Source organism: Indicator indicator, chromosome 10, assembly GCF_027791375.1.
Source record: "Indicator indicator isolate 239-I01 chromosome 10, UM_Iind_1.1, whole genome shotgun sequence".
Classification (NCBI taxonomy): domain Eukaryota; kingdom Metazoa; phylum Chordata; class Aves; order Piciformes; family Indicatoridae; genus Indicator; species Indicator indicator.
In genome coordinates, this window is record NC_072019.1 from 10,453,489 (window position 1) to 10,469,575 (window position 16,087).

Genomic DNA, 16,087 nt, shown 5'->3' on the forward strand with positions numbered 1-16,087 from the left:
TGTCTGGTCCATATCAGAGCAACCTTTAGGTAGAAATGGATAGCAGTTTCCTAAAGAGCATCCAATGATAAAAGCAGATTCAAATCAGCAGCCACTTTACCCAGCACTTGTTGCTGTCCCTTTGTCTGGCCCAAAGCCTTTTCACTGGTTTCTCATGTTAAAGGAAACCTGACTTTGGAGTTTGCAGACAGAGTTTCCCTACAAGTACAGCAGGACAGCAAAGCTCCTTTGAGGTCAACCAGTGACCATATAGCACCATAGCACAAAAACACACACTGCCAAGAACAAAGCTATTATACTAACTATAATGCACTAAATGACATACTCAATACAATAGTAATTGTATTCAGTAACAGTTCAAAGGATAACATTGACTACCAAATGCATAAGCATAAAAAAGCAAGGATCTTGGCATATATGCAGAATCCCATTTTCTTAAGGTGATCTTAGAATAATGGTTTAAATAAACAAAGCAAATTCATATCCAATGCAAGAATTTTTGAAGACAAAACATTCATAAGTAATGCAGTGAGAACAGTAAGACATCTGATTCTCAAGGTAAAGAGCACATACAGCAATGGAAATGCTTCTCCCAGCAGCTTTCTGGTTCTTTACTCTCAATCTCTCTCTCTTTTTTTTAAATACCACTTCTTATTACAATGCTATCCTAGTCATTTCCATGAAAATGTAACAGTCCAAAATTTTCCTATGGACTTCAAGGCACAGATTTTGAGTTAAAAGTCTCATTTCATTTGGGAGGGGACTTAATATTGTTACAAATTTTATCATGTTAATCAATACACAATTTGATACTTACAGGATTCCCATCTGGACCAGGGGGGCCTCTATTTCCAAAGTCACCTGGAAAGCCCTAAAGCAGAAGACAGAATGCTTGTTCTTTATTATCCCAGACGTGAAGGGTGGTCTGAACACTGAATTTGTACAGATATTAGAAATCAGGACATTGGCAAGTGGAGAAAGATGAAAGTTTCAGCTGTGCAGTTCAAGTGAACAGAATAGTGGCCTTTGTCTCCTAAAATCATGACCATGAAAGATACAACTATATACAATGTAAGCATAGGGCAAAATAATATGACTGTATACCTTAAGAGCAATAATAAACAAGTATTGCTTGAATTGTTTGGAGTTTCCTATTTAATATTTTTACTTCAAATATTTTTTCCCCCTGTTACCTACAGTACTCACTAAAACATCCATCTTTTGTTCTCTCCTTACTCTTACTCAAATATTAACAGTTGCAGTCTCAGTGTGACACATTAGAAATCAAATTTTCCATCTTTTTGGCACATCACTGTACTTAACGTGAACACTTGCCTTAGTGTGCAGCTACGGACTGCAACAGTAACCCAAATGAGACAAGGAAAAGTCTCCTTCAGTTGTCTGAGTTTGAACTTCAGACACTCAATTACCAGAACAGGAGAGAGATTTGACTGGCCACATCAAGTGTTCTAACTACTGAGTGCAACTGAGTGCCCAAATGAAGAATTCTATTGCTGCTTCCAGTTTCAAACCAGAAGCAAGTTTAAATTGGAAACTCCTGGATAACTTCAAAGAACTGAAATAATAAGGTTGCAGCAGAAAACAAAACAATTAGCATTGAAGATACACCACAGGAAATATGTAAAACTTGGTAATATGTACGTCACAGATTTGTGTTTATTCTCTGCTGTAGAAATGTTAAGTAGAGGACAGTTTTAATTTAACATATCCCAGAAATACCAGATCTTAGAAGCAGCTCATTTGCACTTAAACCAACACCAAAATCAGACTTCTGAGCCTTATGAGACTTCTATCATATCTGTACCTTGTGCTAGCTCTAATTTTACAGAATATGTTTGTGTTTCTGATACTTTTTAACCCTCAGGTAGCTCATACCAGTAACCAGCTACAAGGCTTATCATGTTGTCTTCCTGTCTTCAGAACATGTACTAATAACTTGTACATAACTGTACAGGAAGTACTAACTGGAAACAATAGAAAGTCATCTACAGAAAAAACCCAAAACTAACACTTCTCAGGTGGTTAAAGTTACAGAGTGAATTATGCGTATTTACTTTGGCAACATAAATTGTGACAAGTCTTAGAATTTTACCTGTCTCCCTTTAGGACCTTTCCTTCCACGGGTGCCTGGGATGCCCTGAGAAGGAAATAGTCCATCATAAGTAAGTTTTTTTCAAAAGCTTAAAAACAAGAAATTAAACCTATGTTTGGTTAGAAAAGACAGTGTGAGAAGCAGCACCACTGTCAGAGAGATGATGTTGTGTAACAGGGAGGCAGAAACACAAATATTGCTTTACTGTGGCCACATGAGAATAACTATGCTCAAGAAAAGCAAGAAAAAGTTCAAAGACGGTGACAGAGGCTGAGCTTTTCATTAGTTTTATTGCAAACTTCATCTGACATCTGAAAAATACTAATTATTGACTGAACAAAATTGTTTTGATGAAAAATACTCATTATGGACCTTGGTAGTAAGAAAAAAATACCCATACTCCTTGCTGCTCTTGATTAAATTCAATAGTAACTTACAGCTGCTTTCCATTTAACTTAAGCACCAGGGCATTTCATTGATTAGAATAATTAGATATGACTTACTAAATTTCCTCCAGATGAGTTTTCTTTTAGACAAAGACTCAAATTAATGGTTATACCTTGTATATCCCCCCCCATTCTAGCATATATCACATTGCCATCCAAATATCAATATTTTGTTAAACCTACCCTTTCTCCTTCAGGTCCTGGTTGTCCTGCCACACCTGGAGGTCCAATGAAACCCTAAAAAAACACAATTCTTGATTAAAATGCTGCCTCCCACCAATGTTGATTTTCCCACAGTATTGGCCAGCTGAGGGTTCAAAATCCAGAGATTAAATTCTGTCTCATTTGAAATTACCAGTGAAGCTCAATCAATCTAAATGTGAGCAGGATTTACTCTCTGGTCAACAGTAAAACCAATTCTTGATTATGAGGAGTAAATAAGGAATTAATAAGAAGTACTAAACACTCCAGTAAGACAAAGTTGCATCACAGACCTTTTTTTACTAGAATAAATTAAATATGAATAAAAAAGTTAACCTTCTCCATCAAGAACATCAGAAAATGTGTTCTTGTCTGCAGTAACACTCTGTGATCACTGCTATATGCAAGAGTCCTAGAAATTTTACCTTGTAATAAGCAGAATGTTTTTCTTAAAGTTCAGTCATAATTCATTTCTCTCCCACCTTCCCCCCCTAGAAAGTCACAAATAGGTCCTGTCATAATCAGTTGTGCAGACACAGAAATGTGCTATTGATTTACAAGAAATGATAATTCAGTTTACAAAAATAGTAGTAGGGATGGATTCTGCGCTACCAGATTCCAACTGAGATCAGAACAAAAATACCATTACTAAAAAGAATCCTTTGCTTTCATCTCTCTCTCCTGTCTTCTGATTGTAATGATTTGTGGTTTTGTGGTAAGGGTTTTGTTGGATAGGGGGTTGTGTTGGCTTGGTTGTTGGTTTGCTTTGGTTGTTGAGTGGGTTTGTTTTGTTTGGTCTTGGGTTTTTTTTGTTTTGTTTTGTTTTGCTGGAGTTTTTTATAGTTATGAAAGTTAGTTCTCATCTTGTCATCTAGCCCTAATGAGAGTAAAGAAAACAAAGGCATTTCTTTTTTAGTAAAATTTCTTAAAACATCTGAGAAGTCTATGATAGTTTGATTGCAGGAATGTTCTAGTCTTAATGTTCTAGATACTTCACACCATGTTGCAGTACATTTCCACCTTAAGAGGGCTGCATCATTGCTTTTATTGAAAGCTGTTTGTAGAATTCATATACAGGACTAACTTCAAGACCTTAGATGTATTTTTCTTTAAAATTACTCATACATTGGCCATTATTAGCTTTGTGTAAACAGAGAAAGAGTTACTTTTCAGGAAGTAAAAGGGATCAATTGATGTTTTATTGGTCTTATAGGAGAACAGGACAAAATGCTTTGAGAATCTAAGCAAAAATAAACTGAAGAAATGTAAAAGATACAGTCCCTGAGGGTGCAATATCTGTTGGCACTTGATCCTGACAAACTAATTTTCTCCATCACTCTAATGAAAACTGACGTCAAAAAAACAACCTATGTTTAAGAAGCTGCTGCAGGAAAAGGTTTTGGTAACTACAGTAAAACAAAACCAAAACCACTACCACAACAAAACCCAACCCAGGACAAAAGCAAATCTAGCAACACAATAAGGTTATTTTAATAGATACTTGAGAACACAGAACACTGCTAAACAGCCTGTACATGAGCCAAGGGCCTGAAAACACCTAGCAAAAGGCTACTGCAAATCCTAGGTGCAACTAGGAACATCCAAGTTTCTGAAAACTTGTGCTTCGGCCTGATGGTGAGAGTTGGTCTGAAAAACCATTCATACACAGACAAGCAGGTGCAGGCACGCACATGTGCCTGTTAAAAACAACAAAAGAAACAAAAACCTTCAGAAAAAAAGCCAACCTATTTTTCTTCCAAGCATAATAAAAAATTAAACCTTGAATCACCAGAGCATTAAGAGTCTTTACAACCTAAAATATATGACAACTGAATAATTTTGAAATCTCATGACCACTTTTATGTGACAAGTTAGATTCCCTTCTACTGTAACTGCTACAGATCACAAATGCCAGATACATCTTCCTTCTTGACAGTTTCCATTATGGAAATAATGCTTCAGGCATGAAATGTCCACTCCTCTTCAGTCCCAGCTCTCTCACACCCACATTCAGTATTGCTTTCCTTCTATTGCCTGCACGCATTCCAGCTGAGAGGAAGGGAACAATGCCCTATGCTGCTTACCAAGCGGACAAAAAAATTTAAATCCTTACAGATATTTTTAAGAAAACACTGTTTTCCCATATGCAGGTTCTGTAAAGATACCTGGTCAGCAGGTATACAACTATAAGAGCTGAATGAAATTCCTCATCCCCTTCCTTATATACTGTATGGGTAAAAATAGGTAAGCACACCAAAAGGCTCAAAATGCTTACTTACTCTTACGCCTTTAGGACCTGGGTTACCTTCTGGTCCAGCTAAGCCCTATTACAAAAAGACAGGAGTTATACTTTGTTTTAAAGGAACAGATACACACAATTTAAAAGAACTGTAAAATCATTTGTCAACTGTAAACTGGCAATACATTCTTAAACCCATTAGGATTAAAGAGGGTATCACTAAGCAGTCCCCTGGGATCACGTTCAGAAAGTCTCCCATCAGTTCATGCATGAACCTTAGACAATGAATGAAAATTCCTTTACATTAAAACTATTTCATCTGGGAGTAATTTTTTTTTTCAGTGATTCTGCCATTGCATTGACAAAATTTCAAAGGGCTTTTCACAAGCTTTTGTGTTTGAACACATTTCCAGTTACTTTCAAGTCCATGTCAAAATAGCAGATGTATTCCAAATGCTATAGACATTTTTAGTTCAACACAAAAATATTATCATTCATTACTCCATAAAATATTGTAATAGAATTTTAAAATATATCATCATTATAAACTTAACCAGATAAAACAGAAGTGTTGGTCAAATTCATTCTTTAAGGAGACAAACCCACAAAGTTAGTTGTTGAATTTGGCTCATACACTTTCCTATGGGAAAAATAACAAATATTTCTACTTTATGTCTTATTTTTATTACTGGACTGAGGTATCTCTTAGCTTATAAGTAAATTAAACAAACAAACAAACAAAACATTTATATAGTGCTTGTATTTATAGAAAATTAAATAAGAAAAATAATCTTTTGATAAAACATGTAGAACCACAAAAGGTTTGTGAAGGAGCATAAAGTGTTCAGATGTTCAGTAGTTTGGTAATGTCATTTACATCTTCCAGAAAGGTACATCACCACTTCATTTAATCCACTCAAGTTAAAAGCCACAAGACTCAACACTGCCTAAGGGTCACTACCTGTGAAAAACTTTTGTTTCAAGAATAAATGCCAGTATGTAAAAATTTGGAACTACCAATAGCCTAAATATGATATAGTATTTTTGAAAAGAACAAACAAGAAAGCCCCCAAATTGCAAAAACATTAGTATAGTTACTGCACCTGCCTGCCAGGGTAACCAACCATCCCAATATTGCCAGCCATTCCTGGAATTCCCTAAGTGGAAAAAGGGGTGAAGAAAAATTTTTTTTAGAGGCAAGAAACAACACACAGGTTTACTGTCATGTTTTGGAGTTAATTTGTTTTATAATTTTTCTTTTAACATCTAGTCATATGATATAGCTTAAGCTCATGGAAAGATTGCTCTTGGAGCAAACTACAAAGCAACACTCTAGAATTTACTCATCATACATAAAGAACTCCGATTTCAATTACATACCCTTAAAAAATAGTACAATAAGACCAGTCTAATATTTTGTGAAATACAACAGTTCATCTCCTATTTCCATAATAAAAACATAGATGCTATTTATAAAATGTATTTGAGGACAGGTCCTTATAATGAAGTAAGGGCACTGGTCCTAGTGGCATTTGAACAAATGTGTTAAATGTTTCATTTAAAAAAAAAATAATCATTGTGTCCTTACAAAGCCTTTTTTTTTGTTTTGTTTGTTTCTTTCAGAATCAGGTCAATACAGCACTGAATTAGTCATGAATGCATAGATCTCTCCATCTTCTTCCTCCTAATCCAATCTAAAAGTTATATTGCTGTTGTTTTATTGACATCTGAACACCTCAATGCTTATTTTCAGAAAAATTAACTTTTCTAAAAACGTTTCCAAATGCCATGGGCCCATCACCATGACACAGGATGCTCTACCTAACCGCTCCTCACTCAATTTTATTTTAAATAAGCCAAGTATATAAATCAGACACTCCTCTAGCCTGGCCCTTCCACCCTCTATCATATGTCAAGTGTTACCACTAAAGCCATAACACACAGCAATGGATCAGGGCTTCCTTTCTGAGCTGTTCATAGCTGATTTATGGCCTTAGGAAACAGACCTCAGAAGTGCAGGTGCAAAAAGGAGTTGCAGTACTTTTTGTTTAAATGAGCTGCCACTGAGATGATTCTGTCACCTGCTTCCAACTGCTAGTGATTCATCTTCTGACAGATGATCTGTCATGCAATACCATCTCCTATATTGGTTCAAGTGTATCCCCAAATATGAGTATATTAACATCTAAAAGTAGCTGAAGCATTGTTTTTATGACTTTTCTTTTAAAACTTCTCCTTTGTTACCAGCTGTTCAACGAGTTCCACAAATTCAGAGGAATGTTTGCCCTCACTGTGCAAGCTTCTAAAAACTACAAACACAGGAATGTGCTGCAGATGACAATAACTGATCTAACCCATCACCTCCACCAGCCAGGCCCTAAAATACCATTAGTAATAACTGCACGGAAATTAAAACTCCTTCCTCTGAAGTATGCTCTTTAAAGTTACATCAGAGTATTTTCAAAGTGGTAATAATGAAGGAAAATATTTACAGCAGTAGTATGAGAACACTGAATGTTATGGGTTTAAGACTGGGATGTCTTAAGACAGATTGAGAGAGTTGGGGCTGTTCAGTCTGGAGAAGAGAAGGCTCCAAGGAGACCTTATTGTGGCCTTCCAGTATCTTAAGAGGGGCTACAAGAAAGCTGGTGAGGGACTTCTTAGGGTGTCAGGTAGTGATAGGACTGGGGGGGGGGGATGAAGCAAAAACAGAAATGGGCAGATTCAGGTTGGATGTTAGGAAAAAATTCTTCATCATGAGGGTGGTGAGACACTGGAACAGGTTGCCCAGGGAGGTGATAGAAGCCCCATCCCTGGAGGTGTTTAAGACCAGGCTGAATGTGGCTCTGAGCAACCTGATCTAGTGTGAGGTGTCCCTGCCTATGGCAGGGGGGTTGGAACTAGATGACCTTGAGGTCCCTTCCAAACCCAACAATTCTATGATTCTATGACATAGAAGTTCTCTAAGGGACTAGACAGTCTGGAAGGTAGACACAGGAAAGTGTAAGCTTTGTTATTTCATTTCCATCATGCTGCATCTTCCCTATATAAAGGCAGTTCACAGTTAGTTCTTCCCTGTATAAAGGGGGTTCAGAGTTAGTTCTTCCCTGTGTAAGGGTGGTTCACAGTTAGTTCTTCCCTGTATAAAGGGGGTTCACAGTTTGTTCTTCCCTGTATAAAGGGGGTTCACAGTTTGTTCTTCCCTGTATAAAGGGGGTTCACAGTTTGTTCTTCCCTGTGTAAAGGGGTTCACAGCTAGTTCTTCCCTGTATAAAGGGGGTTCAGAGTTAGTTCTTCCCTGTATAAAGGGGGTTCACAGTTAGTTCTTCCCTGTATAAAGGGGGTTCACAGTTTGTTCTTCCCTGTATAAAGGGGTTCACAGTTAGTTCTTCCCTTTTCTGCCTCGCCTTGCTCCCAGCACAGACCCTTATGTCTTGTTTGGCATTCCGGGGTAGGGTTTGGGTCTTTCTGTGGCCTTGGCTGTGTAGCAATTTTGTGCTACGCAATTCTGGCCTAGGTTGTGGGGGGAAGCAGGGAGGCATGGAGGGTGTGGGGGGCATTGAGGCCTGGCTGAGGGGAAGGTTTTAGAAGGTCGTGGTAAGCCCGGGAAGGAGAACTGGGCAGAAACTGAATAAGAATTTGTGTATTTTGTATATATTTGTGAATAGAATCACCATTTCAATTTCCAATTCTGTGGAGCGTTTTTATTTTCCTCCTTTCTGAGGGTAATACAGCTCTGTCTGCTCAAACCAAGACACTGAGACATCAAACAGTTGTAGGTCACCAGTTTTCACATTCTTGACCATGAATTGTCTTATATGTTTGATTGCATGAATACAAGCAGAACTGCTTTTCAGTTCAAGCTTTATTCTTTCCTCTCCATGGTAACTAACTGATTACTTTTCACCTGCAAATTCTTTTTCTTCCCACTGTCTCTTTCTCACTGTTACATTGCAATCATCACCAAAAAATGCCCGTGAGCTTATAATAAAAATCACTATTCATTCAGTTAAGATTTGTGTATAAAACTCATTAAAGCCATAGATGATCTGATCTAGTGGAGGACATCCCTACTCACTGCAGAGGGTTGGACTAGATGACCTTTGGAGGTCCTTTCCAATGAAACCAGTCCATGATGTTCATGTTTGCATCTCTCTTTGGGTGTCTATCATCTGTTATCATCACCACTCCCTTTCCAGTGTCAGCCAAAGGGAGACTCACATTTCCATCTACTCTGACATCAGAAGCTCCATTAATGCTAAAGAGATGCATCAAGAAGTGGATGTCATTGAAATTTCTGTTCAACGTTTGATGCCTCTTCAGCTGACACAAAAGGGAGTCCCCACAAGTCCCCACGAAAGGGACACAGAATTAGGTTGATCTTTTCCATTTAATTTCATAACATTTTCTACCACACTATCTCTAAATAATCTGAATTCCTGGTTAAGGACTATCACGTACTTCCTCAAGCAGTCATTTATTTACACTGATAGCTTGTATTAAACATTTATATTGGATTATGCATTCTTCTATATTCAATTGTGCATTTGTAGAGTATGGTATACTGTGCTTTCTGTACTCACCTGCTCACCCCGAGGCCCTTGAAGTCCCAGAAAACCCTTAAGACCCTGCAGATAGAGATATGTTACAGTTAAATGAGCAAAACGTAGCTTTTTCTCTCTATTCCAATCTTCTTTTATCAAGCAAAAATTTATCCAAACTTATTTGCCTGCACCATTAGTGTGGTTCCCATTTGGCAGTTCATATGAGATCTGAGTCAGACAAAAACTAAGAAATTCTGATGGCATTTTAGACAATTTTAGTGTATCAGCATACTTAAAGACAATTCCTGACTTGTACTCTTAAATAAATGAGTACATGGGACGCTGTCACCAGCTGTCGCTGAAACTGCAAAACTGGATTCAGTACAGTGCATTTCCCCATCCCAAATCCTTGTCAAGATGCCCTTTCTGAACTAGGCAGTTGAGAGGAGGGGTATAAGTAGAGGGTTATCCCACACTATTCTAGGATACTCTCAAGAAAGACAGCCCTTCTGAGACACATAATATAGAATTCCAGCCCTTATATTAAGGAATTTATATTGGTAGGGAGAATAGCCTGCTCCTCATCTCAAAACTCTTCCCTGTGGTGCTGGAATCATGAAGCTGTCAAACTTTACGCCCTGTGCATGGACCATTTCATGCATATTTTAGCTCTTAAAGGAAAACAAAAATAATTAAAAGTAGAGCTGAAGCCTTCCATCTGCATCAGTACACTAGAAACAGGAACCTTCATCTTGGATATCTTTACACTGTACTAAACATACCCAGACAAGCTGTCTTAAAAGGAAGGCTGTATAACAGTTGCATGATTGATGCTGAAGCCAAGTGTCTGGTCTCCATATCCCTCACAAGAGGTACTGGGAATACACAAGTTCCAAAAACTGCATCTTGAAAGACTAAAACAATCCTTATTCTATCATAAAATTGGCCTCAAAGACATTGACTGGGTAGCAGAAGTGTCTTGGCTGATGTCAAACATCTGGCTGCCTCACATCATGATGATATTCATCAGTCAGTAGAGACTGGAGATCCACTCTAATAAGGAATACTGCAACTGATTTCAGCACAACAGACATCCCCAAGTTTTGGATAAGCTTCTGCATGACCACTAGAGTATTTCTTCATGATATTAATTTTATTATCACATACAAAATTAAAAGGAGGAATGATTTTGCTTGGTGATAAATTTAGGTAATAAAAGAGAATGACATCTCTAAGGCTTCACATTTTGCAATTTTTCTATTACAGGCTTGCTTGAGGAATCTTGATCCAAAAGAGATGCACACACTGAGAAACTCAAAGGCCTAACTTCCTCAAAATACAACACAGCAGGTGTGTCCTTTCATTTTTTCTAGTCACACACACCAACAAAACTATAATGTATTCTGGCTTCAAGCCTCTCCTGCAGCTTAAGCATAAATAAAGTACATGTTATCTTGTATCTAAGGAAAGAGGTCTGCATTGCTGTTGGAAACAAACAAAAATATAAAAATCTGTAATACAGGTAGCCAGGAGCTTGGACAAATATTAATGAATATAAAAGTAGTTAATATAGTTAAATATTAGTTAAAATAGTTAATATAGTTAAAATATTAGTTAATATAAGGTATCCCCATTTGCTATACTAATGCATCAGCTCTACACTGTCACCACATGGCATCCAGTTTTGAAAATCTTCTTTGGCAAATGTTTTCTGTTGTTTGTGGTTTTTTCCCCTTCATAGCTCCATTGTTTGCTGATGTTTACTAGCACATTGTGGCAGTTTAGGCTGGGTGCCCCCTGCCACTGCCGCATGAGATACACCTCTGGTGTCCCAGGTACCCACCCACTAGGGGTGGACACAGGAAACGGCATATTTCTACCCATAAATCCTGCACCCTATAAAGCCATCTGCAGAGTCATCCTCTTCCTCTTTCTTCCCTCTCTGCTCCCATGGGAGATGTCCTCTCTTATCGGGTAATGCCGGGGGGGTATCTCAGGCCTCTTAGGCCTGACTAGGCCTAATGCCAGGAGGAGAATGGAGGGGGGGGCAGTCTCAGACCTGGCCAGCCTGAGACTTGCCTAGCAGTGGGGGGGGGGGGGGGGGAAGAAAGAGCCCTGAGGGATTGGGTAGGCCCTCAGGTGGGAGGAGGGAAGGATTGGGAAGCCTCTGGGTACTGTGTGGGGGACTCTGTATGCTTTGGGATGTTCTTTTCCACTATGCTTTGTAGTTTGTAGTTTTTCTGTATTTTCACCAATCGCTTTTTTTTTCCACTTAAACTTTCCATCACTCTCCAATCCGTTTGCGTGTGTCATTCTTTTGTCCCTTTTGGGGCAAGAGATGTTCTGGCTGGCCTCAAACCAGTACACACATCTAAGATTTCGCCTAATATCTCTTAGACTGAATATCCTAAGGAATGGAAATACCACTTAAAAAAAGAACCCAAACCATATAGGTAGAAAATGGACATTTTCTTCATCTAATTCAGTAGGGGAATTTCTCTTACAGAGATGAAGTTTCCTCCAGCTCAAGGAAAATCGCATTTTCTAGGAAAAGCAGTGGTAGATGCTTGGTAGCGTAATGTTGACATCACCACAATTACTGCTTTGAAATGTATCTGTCTGCCTTGCCTCTTAAAGGATGCAAAAGTCAAGACAAAAGGAAATACTGAGCCCTCCTCAGGTTGCAAATAACTTTTTTTCCTTCAAATTGTCTTACCATATTATCCTTTATAATGTGAACTTTATCAGGATTTTATAGATACAGATTCCCAGCATTTCCTGCTACATACACATTAGATATGGAACAAAGCTAGCCCCAAATTTCAGTCAATTTTGGAAAAAAAAAAAAACATTTCCAATGTCATCAATAAGTATCCACAACCACACAGGCACTACTGTCATTCTAATGTATTGGCATGATCCTAGGCAAGTTAATGTCTAGGGGTGATGTCCTTTGGCTGACAATCTACCCCCAGTACCCTGACTAGCAGAGGTAAGTACTTGCATGGCTGTGCAGTGAAGCTGGCCCTTTGTGGGGGTTCTGCTCTGTGAGGTCTCTGGACTAACATGAGGAAGGTTTTGAGTGCTGATTTAAAGACAGTCCTGTCAATACAGCTCCAAATATGAGATTGTACAACTGCTCTGGCATCAGCATGCTCCTCAAACTAATCCTCACCTCCTGCCATTGCTTCTGTGCTTCAAAAGATACCTGAAAGTAACAGGCCTCCAAACACATCACAAACATGCAATTTTCTGTTCTTACTCTAGAATAAATCTGGAGCCCTCTCTCTGAGCACAACTTGGCTTTTTCTGGTGTGTTACAGGCATGAGAAACATGTCATATTTTATATGCAACCACAAGGATGCATACTTTGACACATGCCATGCAACGAAAAATAGTCAGTCATCTGCTCCCTGAATCCTGATTATTAACATATGTTTGTTTTACTGTCTAAAAACCCTGTAGATTCTCAGCTTTATAAAAAGAAATACACCATTTTATAGTTCCAATCTAAGGCAGTAGTTTATTAGTGGTGTTCTACCACATCGAGGGCTTCAAATGCTGTTTTGGAGAGAACAAAATTAATTTTTTTTCAAGAAACTATCCCAATATGATCGCACATATTCAGAAAAAATAGAACCAAAATCACACAGAATATAGCTTCTCAAAGTCAATCTTGTCAAAAATCCTGAAAATAATATGCACACTTGCCTCAATGTTCCACAACACATGTTTGGTGGTGGTTTGTTTTTTTTGTTTGGGTTTTTTTTTTTGTGTAAGCACCAAATAATGCTGCACAGGAAGTTCAGAACCAGGCAAATTCTGATTAAAGAACTTGTCATGTACAGTATCCTCCATATTCACAGCAATCCTGGCATGGAGCAACCACACCCAGGCAAAGACTGCAGCCAGTGCAGCACACCCTCCACTTCAGCTCTTCAAAACCATCACTCCAGTTAATGGCAAATGGATGATGAATTCCATAAAGGAAAAAGCCTCACATTTGTAGGTCTTTCAGCAAAATACTGACAAAAGTCAACATGAAAAAGTAATAGTCATGAACAAAAATATTTGTATTACACCATTAACAATATTTGGAGAATTCAGAGTTTATATTTACTTATATTTATTTATATTTACTTTGTATTTATTTAGAAACTACTCAGTTAACACAAGCACTGTCAAAATCAAATGGAATGTGGAACACCATTAATTTATATGTAGGATTTTTTTAAATCTTCCTTTTTACCTGGATGAGAAGGAATATTGGAAATATGTTATTTACAGCAGATACCCAGGATTACTGGTGCACAAAACAGAAATGGAAGTACTTGATTTTTTTGCAGTTCTTTCTTGTAGCTGGTTTAGTTCACAGCTACTTCTGCTCATATTCCTTTGAAAATATTTTTTTGAGATCACACTGAACTAAAAGCATATTTACATATATTGAAAAGCAAAAGATCAGTTATATGAAATACTTTTAACAGTTTATCAGTATAGCATTGTTCAAAAGATTATATTCTTACAATCTGGATCAGACAGAAGTTATGTTAAACTCATTCTAGTTGGTATGATGTGTACAATGTGGAAACAGAGCAAAATTTCCAGTGATTAAGTGAGCACAATTCTCCACAGAGTCTCTAACCCTTAGATAAGGAGTGAATTCTTGTGGCAGGAAGAGAGCATGATGGCCGTAAGATTTTCATTTCCTTGCCCTTAAATATCAGTCTCATAATCCAGAACAAGTGACAGCATTTCCCATCTAAAAAGCCTTAAATCAAAAACTTCTTTGTTTTTGGAGCAAAACTATAAACTTGAGGAAATAAAAAAGCACAGTGCTTGGGGAATCTCAAGGTGGCCCAAGATCAGCAGTGACAAAAGCTGTCAGTGTCCAGGCTTGTAGGCTAACTCTCAATAGAGGGGACGCAAGCTCTTGTCAGAGCTATGTATTTTCTTAGTTCAAAAAACTGTGGACCACATGTTTGTCCACACTCCTCCTGGTGCTAATTCAGTGATAGCTTCCTTTTCTGGATACGTTTTTCCTATGCTTTGGTCAATTCTAGAAATGATTGAATAGACTTTTTGAAAAATAATTGTCATACACTTTAAAATCAAGACAATGTTGAATGAAGCTATCTTAAAACATAGCACTGAATATAAATGTTGTTGTAATGCCATTTGTCTTTAGTTTCAATTACAGGCAACTATTAAATTAATATTCTTTCTGTGTAGGTTTCTTGCTGATTTTTTGCCACCATCTGACTATTCAGAGTAGCCTAGTGTCAGATGACCTCTCTTTGCACATCAATTATAGTCATTATGTTCTGTGCTGATTATTTTAAGCTTGTCTTATTTCCTCTTGACGTCTTTCATGTTCCATTCCCAAACCTACCTGTCTGTTTAATACTTTCCTATACCCACAGGATTGCCATTATTAAACGCAGTGTGCAGCACTTGACATTTCTCATATTAAAAAACATTGCATTATGCTGCAATCATCCTAGTATCTATTCTGCTGGAGCAGAGGCACACCATGCCTTTTGAGGAACACCTAAGCAGCTGCGACTTAGTTGCAAAGGAAGGTTTTGCACTGGTGGCCCTGAAGCCTGACGCTGTAGACAGTCGAAGTACCAAGAGGAGACCTAAAGCCCTTCTGCTGCTTCTTGACTGCCAGACATGAATGTGCTGGCCATTTATTTGAGCCAGGTAGGGTTACCTGAAAATGAAAACAGAATCTTACCTTTTGGCCTTTGATTCCAGGTGGGCCTGGAAAGCCCAAGGGACCTGGATCACCCTGTACAACAAAGAAAGCCAGAATCATTGTTTCACTGGAACATGATACAGAACTTTCTATTTTCTCTGCATTCTCAAACATTTGGTGTGAAGAAGTAGCTAATGTTGCTTTACCAGGCATAGATTTTTAGATTTCTCCAGAAGAGGAAAATTGAAAAGCCAACAGTTCCTCAGCTGCAGCTACCTGGTACAACACGCCTGCTCCTGCATAATGGCCAAAGCATGGCTGGAACAGAATTAGTTCACAACTACCAACAGTGACTTTTACACAACCTCACAATAAATGGGAGCATGAAAAGTATACAATTTTTAAGCTAACCCTACCCTTAAAAGTGTGTGGTTTCACCTCAAGTTTATATATATTTTAATTGTTACTGCTTATTATGCTTTTCAACTATGTGCTGGTATACATGAATGAGAATGAGACCACCTCAAATATTAGAGAAATGGAAAAACATGCATTTTTTAATGGTTATTGCAGAACAAGGAGGAAGGAAGCTTGTTTTTTGCTTTTTTCCCCTTGCTCCAGACTGACAGTGACGAGACTCCCTCTTTCAGGTTTAGTGCCCAAATTAATACTCAGTGAATGAAGGAACAGATCCTGGAAGTGAGCTAGCATCAAAGTAAATTCAATTTGATTATTTAGGGTGAGAAAATCTGACTTGGGTGAAAAATTAAGAATTCAAAATAGTCAGACATACAAAACTGAATATGAATCCCAAAGTTTTGGATTATAGATGTATTCCATTG

At 37.9% G+C, this 16,087-nt stretch overlaps 1 protein-coding gene across 1 annotated transcript in view; it reads right to left on the reverse strand.

Annotated features, from left to right (window-relative positions):
* The window catches only part of COL24A1 (collagen type XXIV alpha 1 chain), a 129,125-nt gene that overhangs the window by 82,269 nt on the left and 30,769 nt on the right, over positions 1-16,087 (reverse strand). The window contains exons 7-13 of the mRNA XM_054384352.1: positions 15,285-15,338; positions 9,583-9,627; positions 6,103-6,156; positions 5,040-5,084; positions 2,743-2,796; positions 2,114-2,158; positions 818-871 (exon numbers count right to left, since the gene is read on the reverse strand). Coding sequence (XP_054240327.1) covers positions 818-871; positions 2,114-2,158; positions 2,743-2,796; positions 5,040-5,084; positions 6,103-6,156; positions 9,583-9,627; positions 15,285-15,338 — 351 coding nt within the window. The remainder of the gene's footprint in view (positions 1-817; positions 872-2,113; positions 2,159-2,742; positions 2,797-5,039; positions 5,085-6,102; positions 6,157-9,582; positions 9,628-15,284; positions 15,339-16,087) is intronic.